This window comes from Pectinophora gossypiella, chromosome 3 (assembly GCF_024362695.1).
Source record: "Pectinophora gossypiella chromosome 3, ilPecGoss1.1, whole genome shotgun sequence".
NCBI classification, from domain to species: domain Eukaryota; kingdom Metazoa; phylum Arthropoda; class Insecta; order Lepidoptera; family Gelechiidae; genus Pectinophora; species Pectinophora gossypiella.
Window position 1 is genome coordinate 14,599,507 of NC_065406.1, and position 24,832 is coordinate 14,624,338.

General features: G+C 39.1%; 2 protein-coding genes across 3 annotated transcripts in view; one reads left to right on the top strand and one right to left on the bottom strand.

Annotated features, from left to right (window-relative positions):
- Window positions 1–24,832, top strand: part of LOC126382095 (organic cation transporter protein-like) — a 54,421-nt gene that overhangs the window by 11,087 nt on the left and 18,502 nt on the right. The window contains exons 1-2 of one of the 2 annotated variants that reach the window (XM_050031832.1): window positions 17,827–17,972; window positions 22,810–23,039. In XM_050031832.1, the coding sequence (XP_049887789.1) occupies window positions 17,925–17,972; window positions 22,810–23,039 (278 nt within the window). In that variant the 5' untranslated portion in view covers window positions 17,827–17,924. Of the gene's footprint in view, window positions 1–17,826; window positions 17,973–22,809; window positions 23,040–24,832 lie in introns of those variants that run through there. The other variant, XM_050031833.1, reaches the window with a different exon arrangement.
- The window catches only part of LOC126382099 (general transcription factor IIF subunit 1), a 31,617-nt gene continuing 29,402 nt past the window's right edge, over window positions 22,618–24,832 (bottom strand). Inside the window, exon 13 of the mRNA XM_050031838.1 lies at window positions 22,618–23,022. The gene's annotated coding sequence lies outside the window, so the exon portion shown is untranslated. The remainder of the gene's footprint in view (window positions 23,023–24,832) is intronic.

The following is a 24,832-nucleotide window of genomic DNA, read 5'->3' on the forward strand; positions in this document are numbered from 1 at the left end:
TGCTGAGACCGTCGTGTCCAGGTGACTTACCTCTAGTCATTTGTCGCACAACCTTAGCTATCTTCACTGCAGTAATTCTAGTAGAAACACCACTAATACGGTTCTCAGCATCGAACAATGACCCACGCCTCTCTATCGCCAGAGGTTCTACTTTGAAGTGATTCTTGAAGAGGTTAGCTATGCCACTAGGCTCACCTATACCTTCAACACTAACCGGTAGACACACCCTAGGGTTCAGCTTATTGGTTGATTTCCAAAACTGTACAAAGTTCTTAGATATGTGATGCGAGGCAATTATGTCCATCTTTATTTGGTCTTCATTTCTTTGACAGAATTTTAATTTAGCTTTAAAGTCCTTTCTGGAAGAGCACATTTCATCATATAATCGACCTAACTTAGGCTTTCCATACTGACACCATTCCTGGAAACAAAACCTCGCCCTCTGGTGTGCCCCCTTGACGTGTTTATTCCAGCCTGTAACATAGCCACCCCTTCTGTGCCGCACTCTAACACAGCTAGCAACCGAAGCCTCCCTGAGTATTGTAACAATGGAGTTATACATATTGTCAATGATGTTCCTATGATTAGTATCATTACATAATTTATCACAACACAAATGCATCTCATTTGGAAAATCAATGCCTCTGAGTTTATTGTTACATATATTAGCATATTCATCTATCTGAGATTGTTCTCGTTCTCCCCATATTATTCCCCTCACTGAGTTATCACTTCTCTCTTCGTTATTCATAGTTATATTTTTAGGTACACATTTATTTAAATTACATATAATTTCTATGGGCATGTGATCCGACCAATATACATTGTAATGTATTTTAGCGCTTACAACTGTTTGTCTTGCCGCTGTTGTAGTTACACAGTGGTCAAGCCAGCGCCTACATCCGTGACTATCGCTTACAAAGGTATAGGAGTCTGCCGGTAATAGCTCAGTGTCTACCAAACACAGTTGTTGCTCCGTACAGAAACTGTTCAGCTCATTAAAGAAGGGCATGTCTGGGTGGGCATTAAAATCACCTAAGAAATACACCAGATCTACACCTTCATTTTCAATGATCGCATACATTTCACTTAAACATTCTGTAAATTCAGTTAGGTTCTCGCGCTCGTCATTAGGCATGTACACCGAAAAGACTATCATAGATCTATCACTCATAAAAACTTTGATAGCTAAAAGTCGAACACTTTTACACTGTATGACAGAAACGCACTTAAACCTGTTTTTACGCCATAGGAGCCCGACACCCCCATGGGGACGTCCACGCAGAACTCCAGCTGATAGATCCACAGCAGTATTACCGGAGTACGCAAAGTTCGCATCAATCGTTCCCAGTATTGGTATGTCGTGCTGCAATAACCACGTTTCTTGGAGTGCTATGACATCCGCCGAGCTACACAGTGACCTGACACATTCCACTGATCGAGAGAGACCTTTGCAATTAAAACTTATAAATTTGCAGTTATTTGTTAAGTTTATATTATCCATTGGCTTGGTTATTAAGTCTATCTTCACTATTATTCAACCGGGAGCTGGAAAAGTTTACATAACGCCTAAACAGTACCCCCTCCGGCCAGAAATGTTCGTTTAGAAAAATATGCAACTTACATTTAGGCACTAGTACTTTGTACGCATCGTAGCCTCTGTCAACTTTCAGGTTAAGTTTTTGCAGTGAAACATGTAGTTGTGTCTTACTATGCACATACGCAATAACGTCATTCTCAACAGTAGTTTTATGAACATTGTATATAAATAATGGAATTTTGTTGTCCGCCGCTTTAAAGTTTGCAGTTAACTCAGTAGCTGCAGTACCCATTTTTCCTACAATTCTGTTTCTTAACCTCTTTTTTTGTACAATTTTCCATTCCTCAGAAGGATTTTCTGGTTTCCATTGCCCTGGCGCCTTAAGTTTATCTGCTATAGAGGTTTGAGATTCCTGAGCGCACATTCGCTGTTTTGATTGCGCAGCACCCAGCTCGCTTGCCTGTAACATCGGTGATTTTATATGCCCACTCATTAAGCTAGTACTCTGTGACATAGGTGATTTTGTTTGGATAACACTCGGCACTGCAGTCTTGTCATTAGTCATTGGGGTCACTGCACTACACATCTGATCCGACATTCGTGGTAATGAAGTCCCATCTGTGTTGTTTACGCCACTTTGTCCGTTTTTGTGATTTGAGGTGGAAATAATTTGTCGATATACCGACGGTACTACCGGTTGCTCAGGACTATTTAATGAAGTATCATAGTTATTGGGGTTAGATCTTGTGATATGTTGAAGTCCCATAGGCCCACTATCGTAGTTACAATCACCTCGTAGGTAATTCCCCCTTCTTGTGTTTACATTGCAATATTCAAAGTTATTCCCAAAAGATGAGGTTTTTAGGTCATCTACCTCTTTCTTCAACGTTTCAAAGGTATCCAATGTGATGTAACGATCCTGTACCGCCCGTAAATCCTCCTTTAGAATCAAGATATCCTTGAGAAGACGTGTCACATCGATGTGATCGAATGTAATCGGAGGCAATTTCTGAAGATCTCGGGCCACAAATACGGGAACAGAATCGGGATCCGTTTGTTTCAGGAGCGTGATTATGTCATCGATATCTCGGTGAGTCTTTTTGTTACCTTTACGGTTATTCGTTGTAGTTTACTTTATTACGCGTGCGGGGAGTGTCCATTCTATACCCACGTAGTTATTACATTATTATTTATTCTTCGACACGCTTTCGATGCCGCCTCTATACCGGGTGAGAGCCCTCAGCGCTGCCCATTTATTTGGCCAAGTAGTTAATGTCATTTGCGGCAAATCTACAATAAAATAAATAATATATATATTATTATTAATATTAACTTAAATCTAATAATTAGCCGACATCAACGACATCGACACCCTCCTTGTCAGGCTGTCCTAGGACATAGGCCTCCTCTAGGCTTCTCCAAATGTGGCGATCTTTGGCCGCTCTTCTCCAGCTTTTTGGGAGGTCGTCTTCCCATCTTTTGTTTTGCCTTCCCCTTCGACGTTTCCCATCTCGAGGGTACCAGTCTACTATTTGGGCTGTCCATTTATCTTTCGACCTTCTTACCATGTAGCCCGTCCATCGCCAATAAGTCACGTCAAATAAAAACAGCTGCGTCTCAGTACATTCGGCTGTACGGTTTACCGTGTGCTGTTTAGTGAGACTTGGTCTTGCCTCGTGAGGAAAATGAATTAAGTAAGTTTCTCAACCTCTATTGAAGCTATTTATAGAACAAATCAAACACCTTATCAGGAAGTATTCCACCTCAGCCGTGATGTGATCGCGTGACCTCCATCTCGGAAGCCAGGGTTGTATTTAAACTCAAATTTTATTCAATTAAGAACAAACGTCTCTTTTTGCTTAAAACTGCTGCAGCTAGAGGGAAAAGTAGGTAGTTGCAAGAAAAACCTCGGCACAACCCTGGACTTACATGGCCTATATGACTTTAGGGCTTTAAAATTAATATATTAAGGTTTAACAAAAGACTACATAATGAAAACATATTTTTTTTGTGTCGATGTACTTACCTGTACCTCATTATTTGGAAATGCCACTCTGTTCAAAAGCTTCGCCAAAGGCCCAGAGTGTATCAATATAATTGAGCTATCCGCCCTTCTTCAGGACAGGCCTGAGGGTGCCCATATGGGAACGAACCTCGGCTCAGGGAGTCGTTTGAGAGGATTAATGTACTTATCCTAGTTGGTCGAGATTTTTTTTTACGTGACTTATTGTTTTGCCGCATTAACTACGTGGCCGGACAAATGGGGAGCGGTGAGGGCTCTCACCCGGTACAGAATTTAAGACAAGACAAGCAAACGTCGGCTCAGGGCGTCGTCTGTGAGGATAATATTTGAAAGAATTAATATAACAGCGATAAGCGCTGAATGCAGGAAATCTTCGACCACTCCGGCGGGGCCGGGGTAAAGGTTGCTGTTTAGGGTCTATGCAAAGTTAACTTTAGCAGGAACTTCATCCTTTCAAGGCAAATCTATAACAATGGCGTTGAAAAAAGGTATCTTGCTTTGTTGGCCTTGGTTTCTATTCATTTGGAGGCCTGAATTATGTATGTCCGAGTCCATCTCTGCTAGGGTGACTGTAGAAGTAAGGTCACTGAATTCCTAAGTGGCAACCCGATTTGCCTTACATTAGCTGCTCACAGCTCCATTGTATTTTCGTTACCAAGTATTTATGGCTCACGTTAGAAGCTAAGCACCTAGGCATAGAATTAACAATAGGTACTTATACGAATAGAAAGAACACAGGCACAGGCCTAAACCAATGATTGTTGAATTTGTTTTCGAATTCATATTTGGATCGTAAATGGTGACCACGTGCTCAGCGGTGAAGGAAAACATCGTGACCTAACCTGCATTGGGCTGGTTTTTCCTTCGTGGGTTGGAACCTCAGGCAGGCAGTCAAAACTGGACTTGTCAAATCTTCAGGTTAGGTAAGCGGACCTTGTGGAAAACGCTTTTTTGGACCTGTCAAATCTTCAGGTTAGGTAAGCGGACCCTGTGAAAAACGCTTTTTGCTTCACGGCAGTTGGGTAAAAAGTACCGCTTATCATCAGTAATGCGATGGGCAGAGCCACAAGTAGGTTCTTCTTCTATCGGGTGGGTTGTGAAGTGGATTACCAACCTCATCAACCCTGGTTTACTACTGAGCCGCCAGAGGCTCCTGACATGACTCATATAACGAGTACGTACTTACAGCAGTAAGTAGTAACCGGGACCAACGGCTTAACGTGCCTTCCGAAGCACGGATCGTCTTACTTTCGAACAATCAGGGGATCAGCCTGTAATGTCCTTACCAAACTAGGGATCACAAAGTGGTTTTTGTGATATTTCCCCACCGGGAGTCGAACGCAGGACCTCCGGATCGTGAGCCCACTAGACCACTAGACCACGGCCGTTGTAGTGTAGTACAAGTAGGTGATCAAAAGGTAATTGCAGCCACATTTGACTCTTGAAAATGTATTACGTATATGATGATAGACGATGATGTAAACTGGTGACAGATGAACAATCCATCGCTCAGTTAGTTATAAATTGGCCATCATGTTGGAAAGGACTGTCGGTTACTACGCTATGCCCGGGAATAAGCACTCTCGACTCGTTTTATACTTTGCTACTTTACTAGCGACCCGACCGGCTTCGCTCGGGTACAATGCTGAGGAAAAACTGAAATTATTTGGGTGAATCTCAAAATTTCAAGTTTGGTGGCGAAATTTCATATTATTTTTTCGTGAAAAATTGGGTTCCGACATGAAAAAGATCCAAAAGGATCCTCGGTTCCGACATGAAAAAGGAATTTTACAATTCCCAATTTTCCCAATTTTTCACGAAAAAATAATATGAAATTTCGCCACCAAACTTGAAATTTTGATATTCACCCATTTACGACATCACATTAAAAACCTCAAAAATAACAGCATTTCTCCACTATTTAATGGATGTTATTATACATATAAACCTTCCTCTTGAATCACTCTATCTATTAAAAAAACCGCGTCAAAATCCGTTGCGTAGTTTTAAAGATATAAGCGTACATAGGGATATAGGGACAGAAATAGCGACTTTGTTTTATACTATGTAGTGATGTTCGCAATAGCTTACTTATGGCGATTATAATTCTTACCTATAATTATTGGTAGGTAGGTACTTCAGTTCCGTTTACTTATCTACTCAATAAGTAATCAGAAGCAGAAATCTATGTTAATTAAAATAAGTGTTTTATTCGCATTTTTATGATGATTAAACTTTACTGTATTCATTGCCTTTTGTAGATTGTAGATTTTCCGCAGATGGCATTAACTACTTAGCCGAACAAATGGCGAGCGCTAAAGGCTCTCACCCGGTACCTACAACATTTAAGACAACAGGCCTGAGGGTGCCCAGTTGGGCGCGAACCTCGGCTCAGGGCGTCTATGAGTGTAATATTTGAAAGAATTAATGCGACAGCGATAAGCGCTAAATGAGGGAAATCTTCGACCATGCCGGCGGGGCAGGGGTAAAGGGTAAAAGTAACAGCGTTCTGTACCGCTCACATACAATTTGTACGAGTTAAAAAAAATCAAATCATTTACTTACTTACATATTTTTTTTATTTAATTGCACACCTATTATTACTCGTATTACCTACAGACTCCATTCCAGTGGTTGAGCGTTGTGCTCGAGGTTCCGGGTCTGAATCCTGGTGGGGACTAACCACAAAAATCACTTTGTGATCCCTAGTTTGGTTAGGACATTACAGGCTGATCACCTGATTGTCCAAAAAGTACAGATGATCCATGCTTCGGAAGGCACGTTAAGCCGTTGGTCCCGGTTACTACTTACTGATGTAAGAAAGTAGTTGTTACATGAGCCATGTCAGGGGCCTTTGGCGGCTCAATAATAACCCTGACACCAGGGTTGATGAGGTTGGTAATCCACCTTACAACCCACACGAAAGAAGAAGACTTGATATCAACTCAGAAGCATGGTGTTCACACCATGCACCTTAACGAAAACTTTGAGGGATGATTCATCATCCCTCAAATTACTAACACCCTGTTTATAAGTAGGTAAATGCCTAAATGAGCAAATACTCACGTAAAAAAAAACCCTCGACCAAAAAAGTACTCAATTATTATGACAAAAGGTTAAAAATGCTGGTTTAAAAAGCAAAAAAATATTTATCCCACATATGTATGCTTGCAAGCAAACTGAGCGTGTAACATTCCTATCACACCTTAACAAACGACCTGATGACCTTGAAGACTTGAACCGACACCAAACATAGCTTAGAACACTCTCGACTGATATACCTTTCAAACAAAAAAAAAAACACATACATACACATACATACATAGACTCACGCCTATTTCCCACCGGGGAAAGCAGAGACTATAGAATTCCATTTGCTTCGATCCTGACACACTTCTCTTGCTTCCTCCACATTCATCAATCGCTTCATACACGCACGCCGGTTCAGAGTAGATCGTATTGAACCTTTTCTAAGGACATCTCCAATTTGATCATCGTAAGTCCTTCTCGGTCTTCCTCTGCCAGCCCTACCATCAACTTTCGCTTTATATACCGCTTTTTGCAATTTTATTATCCTTCATCCAAAAAAAAAAACCGCATTAAAATCGGATAATCCGTTTGGGAGCTACGATGCCACAGACACATACACGTTTACACACACACAAACACGTCAAACTTATAACACCCCGTCATTTTTGCGTCGGGGGTTAAAAAGGTTTACGCAGACTGAGAACACCTAGTTATCATACCTAATAACATTTTTACAGTGTGCCTGTTAAGTCATTAGCTAAATTGCAGTGGACTGTAACACTACAGGCATAATTATAAAATTACTGTTACTATGCCAAGGTGAGAGACTAGATAGGACAAAAATTAAATGTTATCTCGAGTGATTTCATACCTACTTCAATTAAATGATATGTATCTACGTATTTAGATTGAAGGGCTTATTGCAAGTTTGCAACCACAAAACCTGCATAGGTACCTGTTGTTTTAAATCTTGTATCGGGTGAGGGCCTTCAGCTCCCCATTATTCCGACCAAGTACTTAATGCCAGGTGGAAATCTAGGTAAAATGTACTTAACGTTAAAAACAGGAGCGCTCTGCTTGCATCCTATCTGAAGTATTTCTTAGTAAGTACTTACTCCATGTTTTCAATTTACGATTAGAACCATGATCTAGATCAACCGTTATATTCGCTTACAACGAGCAAGTTTATAAAACAAGGCTGTTGCTTTGTGTAAACCACCTGTCGTTGGGTCATTTATTTTTTTAATCTTTATTGAAGACTCTTCTTCAGTCTAGCTTTAGTCTCTTTAGGCGACTGTGTCAGCCTTCCGTTGGGTTAGAGCTTGGTCAATTACAAGTACTTACGTATGATATTCTTATTCTGTCGTGTGGGTTGTGAGGTGGATTACCAACCCCATCTTTTGAGCCGCCAAAGGCCTCTTGGCTCATGTAACGACTACTATCTTGCTTTCCGAAGCACGGATCATCTTACTTTCGGACAATCAAGTGGTTGAGCGTTGGTCTCAAGAGTCTGAAAGAGGTTCTGGGCTCGATAGATTAACAAGACGGGAGATGGGTTTATGCAAAAAAAAAAAATTTTTTTTTACTTGTGGGTTGTACGACTATGTCCTAATGAGGAACTTTCCAGGCTACGTTCACCATAAACAATACAGATGGCGTTGTACAGCTTTAACGTGATAATAACCTATTTTCTCATTACTCGGGCAAGTATATAATTATTCCAAAATACAATATAATGGCAAAAATATATATAAAAATAATTCTCGCTTGATATTTGGATCACATTATGTATAGAACTATGTTCGTTTAAAAATGTGTGTTTAAAAACGCAAGGATCGTCCCAAACCCACCTATAGCTACACCTTTAACTCGGATGGACAGCTATTCTGCCTTCAATGTGACCGGGTTGTCAGAACAAAGTTTGGCTTTGCCAGTCACTTTCGAGAGCACGAGAGAAGAGACTGAGGTCGCCGTTGTCGGATCCGACAAGGAGGACTATATATAATATGAATATTGCTACTTTATTGCATTTCTTTATTATAATAAGTGAAAGATGAAATTGAGCCTGAGTGTAACAAAAAGGGTCATCATTTAATACCCAAAAACAAAGGTAAATGATACATTGGTCTGTTATCCATGAAAAAGGAAGGTTTAACGAAGGAAAATCTATACAGTGCCATCTATTGTTTTTGAGGAACGTAGGGAAAGTTCCTAATTGTCAGAGAGTCAAAGGTTCATCTATGGCAATATGAACTAATTACCCACACCAGCTCACCGAGACCGTCGCCAAGAGACTTTTCTGCTGTCTCTTTTGGAGAAGAGAAATAGGTATACTTACTTAAGCACAGGAGCTCGGTGGCGCAGCGGTTAACGCGCTCGGTCTGCGATTGTTGAAGTAAAGCAACTTTCGCAAAGGCCGGTCATAGGATGGGTGACCACAAAAAAAAAGTTTTCATCTCGAGCTCCTCCGTGCTTCGGAAGGCACGTTAAGCCGTTGGTCCCGGCTGCATTAGCAGTCGTTAATAACCATCAATCCGCACTGGGCCCGCGTGATGGTTTAAGACCCGATCTCCCTACCCATCCATAGGGAAGGCCCGTGCCCCAGCAGTGGGGACGTTAATGGGCTGATGATGATGATGATGACTTAAACACAGAACCATTTATTTATACACAGAACCATTAGTCATAATCTAGTCCGAAGTGTTTGTATCTTGTTCTATGTCAGGGCAAAGCACGTAATAAAATATTTATGAACCACAGAAAATATTTTCTAACAACCTAGTTAATATGTTATGAATAATGTGAAAAAAATGTCGTTAATCATTGTAATTATACAGTAAATGCAGATGTTGGAATAACTCTTATAATAATATAAATATTATAATAGCCATGGTATAAAATAGCGAAGTTTTTAAAACGTATGGCTATTTGACATTTGTTTGCATTGCGCACTTACTTTTATAGGCGCAAATGTCAAATTGCAATATTGCTTTTTTAGATGAATTGCTTCGATATGGCCTTTTTAACCCTCCAGGTAGGTATTTTTGTGACCTTCTCTGGTTAATATTAAATTAGAAATAATTATGATATTAAATGAACTTACCTATAAGTGAAGTTCTATCTCAATTATACGAAGCTCCTTGTTCGAGACGGTTTTTGTGACGATGCTGGAGACTACACTATAAACCGTCTCGAACAAGGAGCGAGTATAATTATAAAGCAAAAAGCTGTTTGATGTATCGCCAAAAATATAAGCCTTAGGTATTTTAAGACCGTCTCGTCTGTGTGTTTTCCGGATTCAGATTTACCTAAGTACTTAGATCTGTTTGGATAGAGTATGGTAAGTAAGTAACCAGAAATTACTTTGTTTGTAGGTATACTTATACAAATTGTGTTCTATAAAATGCACAGTATAAAGACATGACTTGAAGCAGATTGTAGTAATAAGAATCTATGTATAAGTAGAATGGTAAATTTCCGCCCCGAACCTATTAATATCGGGCGTCGACTTCACCCCCCTAGTTCTTATTTTATTGGGAGTAAGTAAGGGGAAGAGTATCTTTTTTTTGACGTGACTTATTGTAGTTTGGCCGCAGATGGCATTAACTACTTGGCCGGAGAAATGCGAAGCGCTGAAGGCTCTCACCCGGTACAACGTTTAAGTCAACAGGCCTGAGGGTGCCCAGTTGGGCGCGAACCTCGGCTCAGGGCGTCGTTTGAGAGGAAAAATATTTGAAAGAATTAATCGACCCTAGTGGGTCGATAGCGATAAGCCGTAATTGCGAGAAATCGTCGACCACGCCGGCGGGGTCGGTATCGGGGAAAGAGTATCCGAGGTGTGGTAACGTGTAGATTTTGTTGTTTTCTCAAACATCATATTTGGAGAATGACAGGACAAAAATAGTCCGTTTAACAATCGACTGATTTGCGTGAAATTGTCCTTCATTGCGCTGAATATGTGAATGAAATGTTACGTAAGTAGCTCTATTTCATGACCATGATGAAGGCCAGACATAAAGTCCTAACAAGCATGAACTCCGTAGGCCTTAGTGCGGAAACAACACGATTCGGCCCGTAATAATTAAAACCACTCAATGAAACAATGGCGTGGTACACTCATGTAAATAATTATATAATAAAACGGCTGATTTTGTTCGATACGCTTTATATTTCCTCGGGTTTAGATCACAAATCCCAATCAAGGAACTATATTTATTATTTATTTATTTATTTATTTGTAAATACACAATAAATAAATAAATCAAATAATAATAATTTGTCGCGCTGTCTACTAACTGTATACCGGGTGTTAGTGACATCGTAACGAATACTGAAAGGGATGATTCAGACCATGATTCTGAGTTAATATCTAGTGGAATTTTCCGTCGCAAAATTCATGAAATTTTGAGTTTTGTTTTTAATTATTTTCAATTCCATATTGTGCTTTTAGCTGCATAGAACCCAAATTTCAATAAAAAAAACAATAATGACAAATTATCGAAAATTTTCGATGTAATGGAGACAACAGCTGCTCGAACGGGTCAACGGCCACACGCACCGCGCCGCGCGCCCCGCTCCGCACGCCCCGCTCCGCGCGCCCCGCGCCGCACGCCGGCGGCGCGGCGGCGGCGCGGCCTACAAAGTAGGCACTACGAACCGATCCTATTTCTTTCTCTGTCTATCGTAAATTATAAATTTATTTTATTCTTATTCTTAAATGGACGGATAATCAACAGGCATAAAATTTATGGAATACACGTCAATTTTAAGCAGAAATCTAAAACAACCGACAGAATTAAGTTACCAGCGAGATACCTTTTTGATTCGACCGGGTTATTCATTCATTTACTCATAGGAATCAGGGCCATTATCTACCTAAAACAGTTGAAACAGTAAATAATTGTATTCTTTGTTGTCATTAGAATAACTAACAACCAACTAACACAACCACCACAGATTAGGTAATTAGTTACCTACTATGTCAACCATCCACCAACTTAGTATGTAAGTACCTACGCAAAACCTCGCTACACAAAAATCGAAAATAAATAAATAAATAAATCTTTTAGATCAATACCCATTATTGTTACAAAGCAAGACCTATCGGTACTATCGCTAGTATCGATCTAAATGTACTATCACTACTTTCGATAGTTTAGACAATTTTCAAGTTCAACAATTGATAATCTACCTATCGATAGTTCGGCAACTCCGCCGCGTAGGCAATGTCGGCATGTTCAAAGAAAAAAATTGTCCGAGTGGAGTGATCTTATTTTTCTTGTTACATGTTGGTACCGTACCGAGGTACTAAGTACTAAGTTATTCGTAGTTTTAAATCTCATTGTTAAATCATCAGTAAAGAACTAATTAAACCTATCCTGTTCTGTGTACAATATTCATGTAACGGCTACGTGCTTACATAAGTACCTAGTAGACGGGAGCAACGACTTAACGTACCTTCCGAAGCACGGATCATTTTACTTTCGGACAATCAGGTGATCAGCCGGTAACGTCCCAACCAAAGGCCTTATAAACAGATTTTTGTGATATGTCCCCACCGGAATACGAACCCGGACCCTCCGCATCCCATCGCTCAACCACTGGACCACATAGGCCAAGAAGGTTCTAAGACATAATTAAAGGATCCTGGGACGCAAGACCTCCGAGTTAGGGCTTGTTTGATCTGTCTTGATGCAACGCAACGCGCGCCAATAAAGTAGGCATTACGAACAGATACTAGGTATTTCTTTGAGTTGATAGGTATCAAGTGAAGTTTCCTGTCGCCAAATTCATAAAAAAAATAGTTTTTTTTCAGTCCCATATTGTGTTTTAAGCTGCATAGAACGCACATTTAAAATAAACAAATAAAAATTACTAATTATTAAATTTTATCAATGTCATCAATAATAATAATAACGTATCTACAACTTCAGCTATGCGCAGGTGAATAGCCGGCGCACGGGTCAAGGGCAACGCTCGCCAATAAAGTAGGCATACGAACAGATACTATTTCTTTCTCTGTCACTTGCACCATAAACATACTCTCTCTCTCTCTCTAGTCGTCGGCTCGACTCGGCCGCGGCCGGTGCGTCGTCGGCGCCCTTAGTCGGCGCCTTTGATGCTTTGCGCTAACGCCGCCGCCGCGCGCTTCCGCTCAGTCGAATACTAAGCTTGACCCGAATCGCGTGATGTTTTTCGAGGATATTTTTTTCGTGTTTGTGAGTGTTTGTTTCATTCTGTAAATGAGTAGTGTCGACTATGATGATAGATCATAGACCATTTACTGCGCAAAAGTATGGAAGATTGTTGATGTTTATTAAAGAGCAAGGTGTTGTGTTTGTGAGTGCGTGTGATACCTACCTACCGCGGAGGAAACGCGATGTTGCATACCTACGTGACGTGACATGTTCTAGGGTACCTACCTAGGTACTTCATCCGAAGGAATAACAATTAAGGTAAGGCAAGAGTAGAGTTTTTATTGTTAATAAGTTAGGAACGTTTTAATAACTGGTAGGTAGGTACCGTGCGTGAAAAATCGTGGCAGTAGGTGTTCTACTTCAACAAACAACATTTTTAAACGTTGAACCACTACTAATCATCTAAATACAAGAGAATGAAAACTCCTACCTAGATATCAACATCGTATCTCACACGCGTAACGTAGCCGCGCGTAAGTTTAGCGTCTGTGTGGCGCGTTGTTCGACTTACATTGCGGCACAGTAAAAATTGAAAATCTTAATTAAACATTTGCGACAAGAAAAACACCCACCATCGTTTTTAGTACAATAAAATAGGCGTTCCATTTTTTTTTTCGTTACGATGTCACTAACACCCTGTATTTATGTCATTGTAATTGACATTGTACCTAACAGTTCACGGTCCGGTCCGGGTTCGATTTCCGATGGGGACATTGTCGAAATCACTTTGTAAGACTGTCCTTTGTTTGGTAAGAACATTGCAGTCCATGTCCGAAAAAGTAAGATCATTCCGTGCTTCGGAAGGCATGCTAAGCCGTTGCTCCCAGGCTACTAGCTCAAACACCTCCACTAGCCCGCAGTGGAGCAGTGTGGTGGAATATGCTCCATACTCCCTCCGGTTAATTGAGGGGGAGGCCTGTGCCCAGCAGTGGGACGAAATTTATAGCTAACCTTATCTCGGGTTTCGGTCTTTTTGGGTTGCTGTAACACTGCATTAAAAACAATTTATCGCGTTAACGCTCTCCTGGAGACATAGGCAGTGTTTATCCTCATTATAAACCTTATTGAGGTAGCAAGTTTGAATCCACAGGAGCAAAGTCACAAATCTATCGTTATCGTAAAATTGCAAAACATCTGAATTTTATCGTGAGATCAAATAAACATTTATCACTGTTGAGACATAGCTACTCTACATTTTAGATAAACGATTTTTGCTCGTAGATAAGTTTGTCGGCTCAATTTTATTTCTGAACGCTTCTTTGACACTTCTGTGCTTCTTAACACTTTCAAGGACAGAACGTCTACGGACGTTCCGATTCCAATATTCCAATATTATCTATTATGAACCATCAATGACGCATGGTCTCTGTCCGTGAAAGGGTTAAATCGGTTGGTACTTAGTTCCGATTACTTATATCCTACTTAGGATGTACCGAAGGGTGATTTCGACAATGTCCCCATCGGAAATCGAACTCGGACGTCCAGATCGTGAGCCCAACGCTCTAACCACTAGAATGGTCTAGTGGCTCCATGGGGAGGCTGTTACAATGTCAGATGAGGCGTCGGTGAGGGGGGTATGTACCTCTGATTACCACAGGTTTATCTTATCATCATCATCAGCCCACTGCAGTCCATTGTTGGACATAGGTGTCGTGGCACAAGAAAGAGGCTCTTTCTCAAACAATAGCTTCTAAAAAATCCCCAATCGTAAATCGATATTCTTATTTAATTGCCGATAAAAGTTGTTACCTTGAGAAATTAATGTAACAGATTAATAAAGGTTCACCCCTTATTACATGGAACTTAAACATAGCTGGCGAGGAATGGATTGTAAGTGTGTACGATAAGGTGCAAAAGTCCAATCAGTTTCTTGCAAAGTACTTAATAAATTAACTGGTTGCACTTAAAGACCTCCTGGTTACATGTCGTTTTTGTAATAGACCAAAAACACCTACAAAAACATAAATTTTATAATTATGACAACTAATGGTTCATAATTTCACCACTGTTTACAAATAATTCGCTGGGCTCAGTGACTGCTCTTTTGCTCTTTGATAGATCTCCTCTCAGACGACGCCCTGAGCCGACGTTCGCGCCGAACTGGGCACAATCAGGCCTGTTGCCTTAAACGTTGTACCGGTTGAGAGCCTTCAGCACTCCCAATTAGTCGGCCAAGTAGTTAATGCCATCTGCGGCAAATCTACAATATGTCACGTCAAAAAAAGCTCTTTGATTGTACTGTACACCTTAGCCTATCTCATTGGGGATACAGGCGTGATGCAGTTGAATAAGTCTTGAATAAAAGAATCTTGCTTCTTTTTGCACGTTTTAACAAAATAAGTACCCAAAGTCCGGACTGGGGTCTTTGCATGGGATTAACTGTCTGAGAACTGATATTAGGCAGCTAAATTACTCAATTGTACTTATACCAATATTTTATGTTTATTTTTATTTTTTTAAAGAACGTCTAGGGCCCTGTGCCGAGGTTTTTCTTGCAGCTTCTTTTCCCCGGCTATACAGGTTGTGAGAAGCTGCAGTAGTTTTAGGCGGATGAGACGTTCGTTATGTAAAAAATGACGATTCAAAGTGTAACTATGTTACCTACTGAATAAAGATATTTTTGAATTTGAATAACCTGTTTGGGGCCCTGAGTTATGGGTACTTTAGGGTCCCCAACTGGGTAGAGATAGCCCTACGTGTTACGTTGGAAGGTAGCATAGTCGGTGACTGACGGCTGTTGATGAAATGCCTTGGTGACATTACACTGCGTGTCCTTTTCTGACCGTATGACTGACAATAATATAAATGTGGATATTATGTGGTTAAATGACAAACAGACCGACAGGCTGGTAATTTAAGCTTCTTTTAATACGTTTAATAGCCATTGCGTGAGAAAGCCGTGGTGTGATGAGCCGTGGACAATGTTAATAAAACAGTTAATTGTTATGTTTGTATGGAGTTTGTTCTCCTTGAGAGTTATTTCAAGGTCTAGATATTATTACGGTCTTCTTCTACATGTGGGTTATGAGATGGATTACCAACCTCATCAACCCTGGTGTCAGGGTGATTTTGGCCCTTGACAAGGCTCGTATAACCACTACGTATTTACATTAGTAAGTAGTAACCGGGACCAATGGCTTAACGACGCACGGATCATCTTACTTTCCGACAATCTGGTGATCAGCCTGCAATGTCCTAACCAATTCAGGGCTCACAAAGTTATTTTTGTGATAGGTCTGTTCCCACTCGGCTTTGTTACTTTTGAGTAGATAAGTGAAAAATGAAAAAATATCGTAATTTAGCTACTTTTCTCGTTAAGAATCTTTTTAACACAGACCTCGAGGGATGCTAATTTTAGAACACAATTTAGACACATTTAAGAATAGCTTTTTATGGTTAATTACTTAAGATCTCCTGCATCACCTAATTAGGTATCATTCTGGCGATGGCGTGAAATACCGTGTCCGATCGATCAATTGGTGTTTTTCCGTCTCGTTGTTAAATATTGTACACTCACTTCCTATCATTGTACGGGTCATATAGGCTGCGAGGCTTTGAAATTAGCGGATTGGGAAATTAAAACTCAAAATGTACCAGAAAAACAACTAGAATCTACGAACAGATATAAAAGCTATAGGTACCTCTAAATGTAATAGAATTTTTTTTTTATTTAATAACCGATAGAACTCGAGCCCCTAAGCCGCGATGTAGACAGAACCAGTCACCTGAAGACCAGGGCTTGAAAAGGCCATATTTATGACATTTTCGCATATGAATGTTAACAAATATCAATAAATAAGTTCAATGTGTCCTTTTTAGACCCTCAGTATTCGGTTTTTCGCCAAATCAAGGTCTTTAAAGTGAAATGGGCGAGGAAATTGGATGATGTAAAGTTATGTCACGATGCTCACGATAGATAGATTATACTTAATCGTATTCATGCGAGTATAATACGCTGTGTTTGTGGACACAACTGTAGGTAATACTTATGTGTGCCGATTCTGACTTATACAATTCCAATGCCAATTCTAAAATTACCTCTATCCCTTTCTTGCATTTATAGTATGCAAAGGACAGCACTATATTTTAAACTAAGTTTTGTTCACCAGAATCAACACAAATGTTATTATCAAACCACGTTACATCAAATGCTATTTACAGAGTTTGTAAAGATAGGTCTTGAATTCGATTTCTTTTTGACGTGACTTATTGTGGATTTGCCGCGCATAGCATTAAATACTTGGCCGGAAAAATGGGGATTGCAATAGAGAATGCAATCCCGACTCGAGATCGCAAATTCGAGATCCCGCTCGATATCAATCCCGCGAGTACCGGAAATTTTCGGAATCTCGTCTAGTTCATAAAAAAATGTAAAGTTAGGATTGCGGAAAACGATGAAAACTGCTTGTTTGTGATGGTGAGGTTAATTAAAATACAATATATTTTTTTAAGAAATCATAAACATTTATTCTTCAATATTACTAACTAAATAATTAGGTTTTCTTTGGAAATCAGCATAATCAAAACAATAAGTATAACTCAAGGAGATTCGTCCAATCCCGACTATCTCGAATGGGATCTCGTCATATTATGCTTCGGGATTAATCCCGAGTTTGACGAGATCTCGCGAGATCGGGATTGCATTCCCAAGTACGTATACTATAGGTACTTACATAGTACACTGCTTATCCCATCGGAGCTACAGGCGTTCTGCTATGTTATGTGATGTTTGAAACTTGGCCCTAGTACTGTAATTATTGTGTAATGTTTTTTTTTCAAACAGCAGAATAGACTACAGGACGCCTAAGTGCTTACAAGCAACAACGAAACAGCTGTTTCGAATCGATTCGCTCCATCCGAATAAATCCCATGAGAATCGGCAATGTGTAAGCGTACCTACTATTGTACATTGTGCCAGATTTTTTATCAACAAAAAGTGATGTAAATATATCGACAGTTCCCGGTCTTATCAGTTTATTCGGTGGGCGACGTTCGCGCCACAACGTCATGCTCGAATGTTGTGTAATATTTAATCTACTTATATATAATTAATCTAATAATAGTAAAATAATAATATATTTTATTAATAAGTTTTATTATTTAATAACATTTATTTTTAATATTGTGATCAACAATGGGATTCAACGATTTGGAATTGAAAGACGTAAACGGGAAATATCAGGTTAGTGATTTCATTTTAAACTTTCTTTCTTTTGTAATAGGATCTTTTTGACATAACTTATTGTAAGTACTTACTTATATTGACCTGTGATGGTTGATAATCATTACTTGGCCGGGCAAATGAGAACTAAAAGAGAGCTTTTTAGACGAAGTAATTAAATTGACTGTTTTCTCTTTTTCAAACTAGTCATCGAAACGTTCGTTCGTACAATCGAATTCGGGTTTAAAACAATAGTAAAATAAAGGTGTGAGAATAATAAGTTTTTGTAGAATACATTTAGGAGTCCACCGAAATTACTGGCTTCTATGCTAGACTATCTGTGACTTCATAACAGACGTGGCTTCGTGGCTCTACCTACACCGTTGGGATTTTGAGCGTGAGTTTATAATGTAGGAAGGTATGTTGGCCCTTATGCTGGTTATATCCCTCATTCAGGGCTTATCGCTATCGCCCCACTAGAGTCGATTCATTCAGCCAATTATAATTTTCTCAGCCGACTCCTTAAGCGGAGGTTCACGCTTAACTCGGCAATCTCAGACCTGTTGTCTTAAATTTTGTACCGGGTGAGAGTCCTGAGCGTTTATAATGCCAAGTAGTTAATGCCATATTATGCCAGGTAGTTGATGCGATATTATGCGACCAATGGAAAAAGAACCCTCGTTAAAATCGTCGTGGAAATAATCCCAGCATGCTGAATTTTATTCAATTCAATTCAAAATAATTTATTTCGGACAATACGAGTATACATCTAACTTGTTAGTAACAATATACATACTTGCTAGGTTAGTTTTAACAATCAAATATTAAAAGTGTTAGTAACAATGGATTTATAACGTGAAACGACAATTTATCGGGATTGCAACAGATCTGAATTTTATCTGAGATCAAACTGGATATTATCATCATCATCATTGATTGAGACAGTTACTTACCTACTTTTAGATAAAACATTATCAATAAAACTTTTCTTTCTTGATGCTCGGACAGATGAATAAATAATCTCGAGACGATCATAACTTTTGACGTGATTATTGTAGACTACTTGGCCAGCAAACGGTGCAAAATTTAAGACAACAGGCCTGTAGCAATGATATCAAAGCAGATTCCTTTATTAAAAAAATGTTCCTAAAAATTGCCTTACATAGTTAGCGCTTTTTGAACGTCAAAAATTAAATTACGTACTAAGTAAATAGCTGTAAAACTATTACCACATCGGAAGCTTTATCGCTGAGGGAAAGACGTGGTCAGAAAACCTCCCAGCATAGAGCCCTCCTCTTACTGTTTCATGTTTTCCTTTCTTATTTGTAAAGTCCAGTTTGTATTACATATAAACTTAAGGTGATTCGTTTTCCATACAAAAGTTGATGCAGTGCTACAGGAAAACGGATAGAGGAATATTGTTATAAAACCGATAAATAGTAATATTTTGGTGTATTATTTTCGCAAACTAACAAAAATTTAGGGTCCGAATACGAGAAGTACCATATTTCAGACCCTCAATTTTGATCAATTCTACATTTGTAGTGGTGCAGATTACAGTGTATTTGCTGAGCGTGTAGAGGTGTCAATGTTAGTTTGTGTGCGTGATAGTTTTTTTTTCTCTAAAGGCTTTGACTACTTGACAAGTGTAATAGAATGTCAGTGACAATTTATAAAGAGATTTTGTATGAAGAGAATAAATATAAATAAAAAACTAAAAATACTACAATCTGAGAAAAGGAATATTGGAAAAATATTTTTGTAATAACGTATCTTATTTAAACATTTTTAAATAATGGGTAAATACCGTGTTTTAAAAGAGGACATATATTATAATAAAAAATCAATACATAAAATGAAATGGCTGTATGGGCACAGTTCCCTTTGCCTTACCCTTCGGGGAAAACCAAATCAAAAAAGAAGTTGTTGCATTTGCCGGCCTAAATAGTAGTCATTTATAATTAATTGTTTTTCCATCCAACATACAGATTTATTTATATTCTCTTTGCCGCGGACTTTTTGGTGGGACCGGGAACGGGAAGGTTGCTTTCTTCATTGAATAATCTAAATAATCAATACGAAGTGGTGTTTTGTGGTTAATGATCACATTAGTCGGAAAACATTCCCGATAGTATTATTAAATCGGAATATTCAATAAACAAAGTGTACCTATCTATTTTCGCTTTGCGCCAACAAGCCGCTTACTTCGTTTGGGGTTCGGAGTAGGAGTCTGCTCCGAGGGTGGGGGCTTAGGTTTCATCATTTCATTAATCATCATCAAGAAAAAAAAACACAAGACATGGCTGTATGTTCATAGTTCCCTTTGCCTTGCCCTTTGGGAAAAAAATAAGATAAATTTTGAAATTCTTATGTATAATAAACAAACATCACAGACATCATGACAGATCTAAAACTAAATAAAATCTTTTTTCTTTTTTCTATTTGACTTATTTATGAATTTTAATCAAGAAAACGTGATAATAAGTTCGACAGCAACCAGTTCAGGTCCCCGAAACAGCCCATTTCAGGCCGCGTATATATGGAAATACTACTTCAATACGTCCCAGCCTCGTCTTTTTTTAACGTCCTCGTTATAAAAAGACGTCCTAACTTGAACTAACTAACCTAACAATAAACACCACGCGTAAATATATGTCCAGAAATGCGCTGTGAGTCGTCTGGACTGGGCGCGAAAACAACATAGAATTCGATTAGGTGCTAAGTGTCCCGCATGCTATCACCAGCTGTCACTGACATACGTATGAAGTCCCGCGGATTTTATTGGAACTAAATGACAAGTCATAATAATTATATGCGGATACTGCGACATCAGCGCCGTGCTTGCGGGACGTCCTGAAGCGCTATTACATTTTTCAAACGCGATGCGACAAAGTTTGAACCTACGCAATTTAGGAAAAATCTACCTTATTATTACTGTACTGTGATCGTTATTTGTAAAATCATACAATACATATACACAATTCTTTATACACAATATAATTATTATGACATATTGTGGACTTTTCGGTAGATCTACAAAAAAGGAACAATTCAACCATACGTTGTTTTGTTATATCTCAATGGGCTCAGTCAGCGTTTTCGCCGAAAGCTCCAAGTCGGCTATATTTGTAACGATAATTATGTTTGACATTCATCATCATTTTTGAACCATTTTATACAAAAAAAATACTTGTATAAATTATAAACCCTAAAGCACGCCCAAGAATCACTCTACTCATTGGTGAAAACCGTATGAAAATCCGTTCAGTAGTTTTTTAGTTAGCCGCATGTTCACTGATGCGATTAATGCCTGTTAGAATTTTACAAAATAAAAAATACGGAAATTACGGAAGGTACTTTAGTGCAAAGTAAATTATTGTATACTTAATTATAATATTATTGGTAAAAGTGATACTTTTTGAAAATTCCGTAACAAATAGACGGGTTCGCCAAATTCAATTGTAAAAAAAAAATACAAAAAGTAAAAACAATTAAAACATGCAGTTGGGTTTGAACCGTGAACCTTAAGAATGGCGGCTACTGCTTTACCAAATGCGCCATTTAGAAGTTAGAAGTAGACTTCAAATTATGCATCTCTTTTAATAGCTAACCTAGTTCGCATGTGTGTGTGACAGCTTCGTGTTTGTACACAAATTGAAATGACACCAACTTTTGATGCAATGTTTCAATATGATATCTTCAGTAAATACTTCAAAATTGTAGCTTAACTTAAAGATAATGTATGTAAGATTTCGCCACCTAACATTTCACTGGGTCAGAACTCAACACTAAACGAATAAATGGAAAAAAATACGAAAACTGCAGAAGTAACGCCATCTACTGACGCAGCGTTACCTAGCTGACTGAAACACATCACCTTAAATACAATGGTATTCCAATTTCAGACGGTGGAAGGAATGTGAAAAATAAATCAGAGTTTATATGTGACTTTTTTTTGACGTGACTAACTGTATGACAAATGGGGAGCGCTCAGGTCTCTCATCCGGTACAAAATTTAAGACAACAGGCCTAAGAGTTCCCAGATGGGCGCGAACCTCTGAGAGGATTATATTTGAAAGAATTTATCGACTCTAGACGGGCGCTGGCAATAAGCGCTGATAAGGGAAATTGGATTTACTTATCTACATTTTATTCCATTAGTCCAAAAGGGGGGGGGGGGGGGGTAAAGACGCCATACTAAAAACAATTCATGTGCGCAATCTCAACAAATGGCAAAAATCATATCAATATTGCTTTCTTAGACGAATAGTTTCAATGTAGCCTTTTTTAACCACCCTTTTCGAAATAAACATAACTAAGTAAGTAGTCTAGTTTCCAACTAAGTAGTCAAATTAGTTGCTTTTTACTTTATGTAAAAACACGAAATTACCATGGAATTTGTGTGAAAAAGCACACTGTGACGTCATAGAAAAACGTGATAAATTGTCGGACTAAATATTACGTTTTTACGTGATTAAAATTCATTCTTTAATAAGTTAAATAGAAAAAAGAAAATGGTTTTCATTAGTTTTAGATATATAGTCTTTATTTAGTACTTAATCAGAATTTCATAATTTATCCTGAACCTATAGTAGCCGCCTATTGTACTCATTCTATTTCTCTTTTGTTTTGTATTTTGTTTTTTCCTGTTTGTGCAATAAAATACATATTTGTTATGTTATGTAGTACAGTCATGAGCAATATCATGTACCCATTTTAGAACCCTGTCGCACTATCATATTTGACATTTAATGAGAATTACGGTTTAATTTGTCAAAAAAGTTAATGTGACATGGTACCAAAGTGTATACATATTAATGCTCGTGACCGTACACGACCCAATGGTGTTTTGTTTTAGGAAACAAAAGAAGAATTGAACAAGAAGAATCATGAAGACAGCGACACCCTCGAGTCAGTGCTTAGCTACATCGGCGAGATGGGCCGCTACCAGAAGTGGCTGTTCGTCGCCATGCTGCCTTTCGGGTTCATCTTCGCCTTCGTCTACTTCGTCCAGATGTTCATTGCTGCCACGCCGCAGAACCACTGGTGCCGCGTGCCAGAACTCGACCACCTGGACCAGGAAACGAGGTCAGTGTCTTCTTCTATCGTGTGAATTGTGAGGTGGATTACCAACCTCATCAACCCTGGTGTCAGGGTTATTATTGAGCCGCCAAAGGCCCCTGACATGACTCATGTAACGAATACGTCATACATCAGTAAATAGTAATCGGGACTAACGGCTTAACGTGCCTTTCGAAGCACGGATCCACTTACTTTCGGGCAATCAGGTGATCGGCCTGTAATGTCCTAAGCAAACTAGGGATCTCAAAGTGTTTTTTTGTGATATGTCCCCACTGGGATTCGAACCCGGGACCTAAGGTTTAATACTGGACCTCAGAAGCCGTTCGAGGTCAGTTCCTACCACACGTATTTTAAGATTGTAACTGGAACCACAATTAACTGGAATCAAAATTGGTATTCTTAGACGGCGCCTAAACGAATTTATGTTTGGATCATAAATAATTATCACGTGCTCAGCGGTGAAGGAAAATTATTATAAACCCTACCCCCCTACCCCGCCAAGACCCCCCCCTTCCCCCTTCCCTTATTCCTTGTCGTATCCGACAACGGCGACCTCAGTCTCTTCTCTCGTGCGCTCGAATGTGACTGGCAAAGCCAAACTTTGTTCTGAACACCCGGTCACATTGGAGGCAGAATAGGTGAAGGAAAACATCGCGGGGAAACTCACGTTCTGGCGAAATGCGTTTCGGAAGTATGTCACTGAACCTGTATTGCTTGGGCTGGTTTTCCCTTCACGGATTGGAAGGTGAGACAGACAGTCCCTTTTCTAAAACACCGGACCTGATAATTCTTCAGGCTTAACCTATTAGCGGAGCCTGTGAGAAACGGCTTATCGCTAGGAAGGTGATGTTGTATATGTCGTGGCCAGATCTTAGAATTTATCATTTCATGATGTGCTCGATCATTTCATGAAATGGTCATAAATATTTCATGAAATAGAATATCATTCGTTGGCCATATCATGATGTAGTTTGGCCAGATCAATGAACACAAAACGTTTAACGATACGAGCAACTAAATGCATGATTACTTCATGATATGGCCAAAGGTTGCATGGTTACATGCACACACAGACCTGATATCAATTCTTTTGCACCTATTTTAGTTAAGCGATTCGCGGGTGGGGACCTGGAGTCCTGAAATACAGGGTCGCCCTAGCTTAGGCTCCAGATCACACACTCGAGGCAATCATACAAAGCTATTCCAAACTTTTGTAAACTTATTACTTGTGTGTGATGAATAAATAAATAAATAATCATATCGTAAAATTAGTAACATTATCCACCGGTAGTGGCGCTGGTGTCGTTTATATTTAAAACTTGATTGATATTATAATCGATGAGTCAATGTAATTGTACAATTTTCCATATCGAATAGGTGCATAATTTTGAACCTAAGAAATGAAACGACTATTCGCATTTTTATTACACCATGATATGGCCAAACGTTGATTGAAATATCATTAAACGTTGACGTTTTAACGATATTTAATGAAATATGACCATTTCATGAAATGGTTGAACACATCATGAAATGATCAATTCTACGATCTGGCCACGACATATATAGGTATTGTTGCTGTAAGTAAGTACAAAGACTGCATACCTAACAAGGCTTAAGTATACTTAGCTAACTAACCCTGACCGAATCAAATCACAGAATGACCAACAGCAGGCTGTAATACGCATGCGTGCATGTCGTATGTCAATATCAACATTGCATATCAGTAATGAAAATGCATGCCGGCGGATGTCGTGCAAACTGCATAACTAGCGCACAATGAGCACAAATTGAGAACA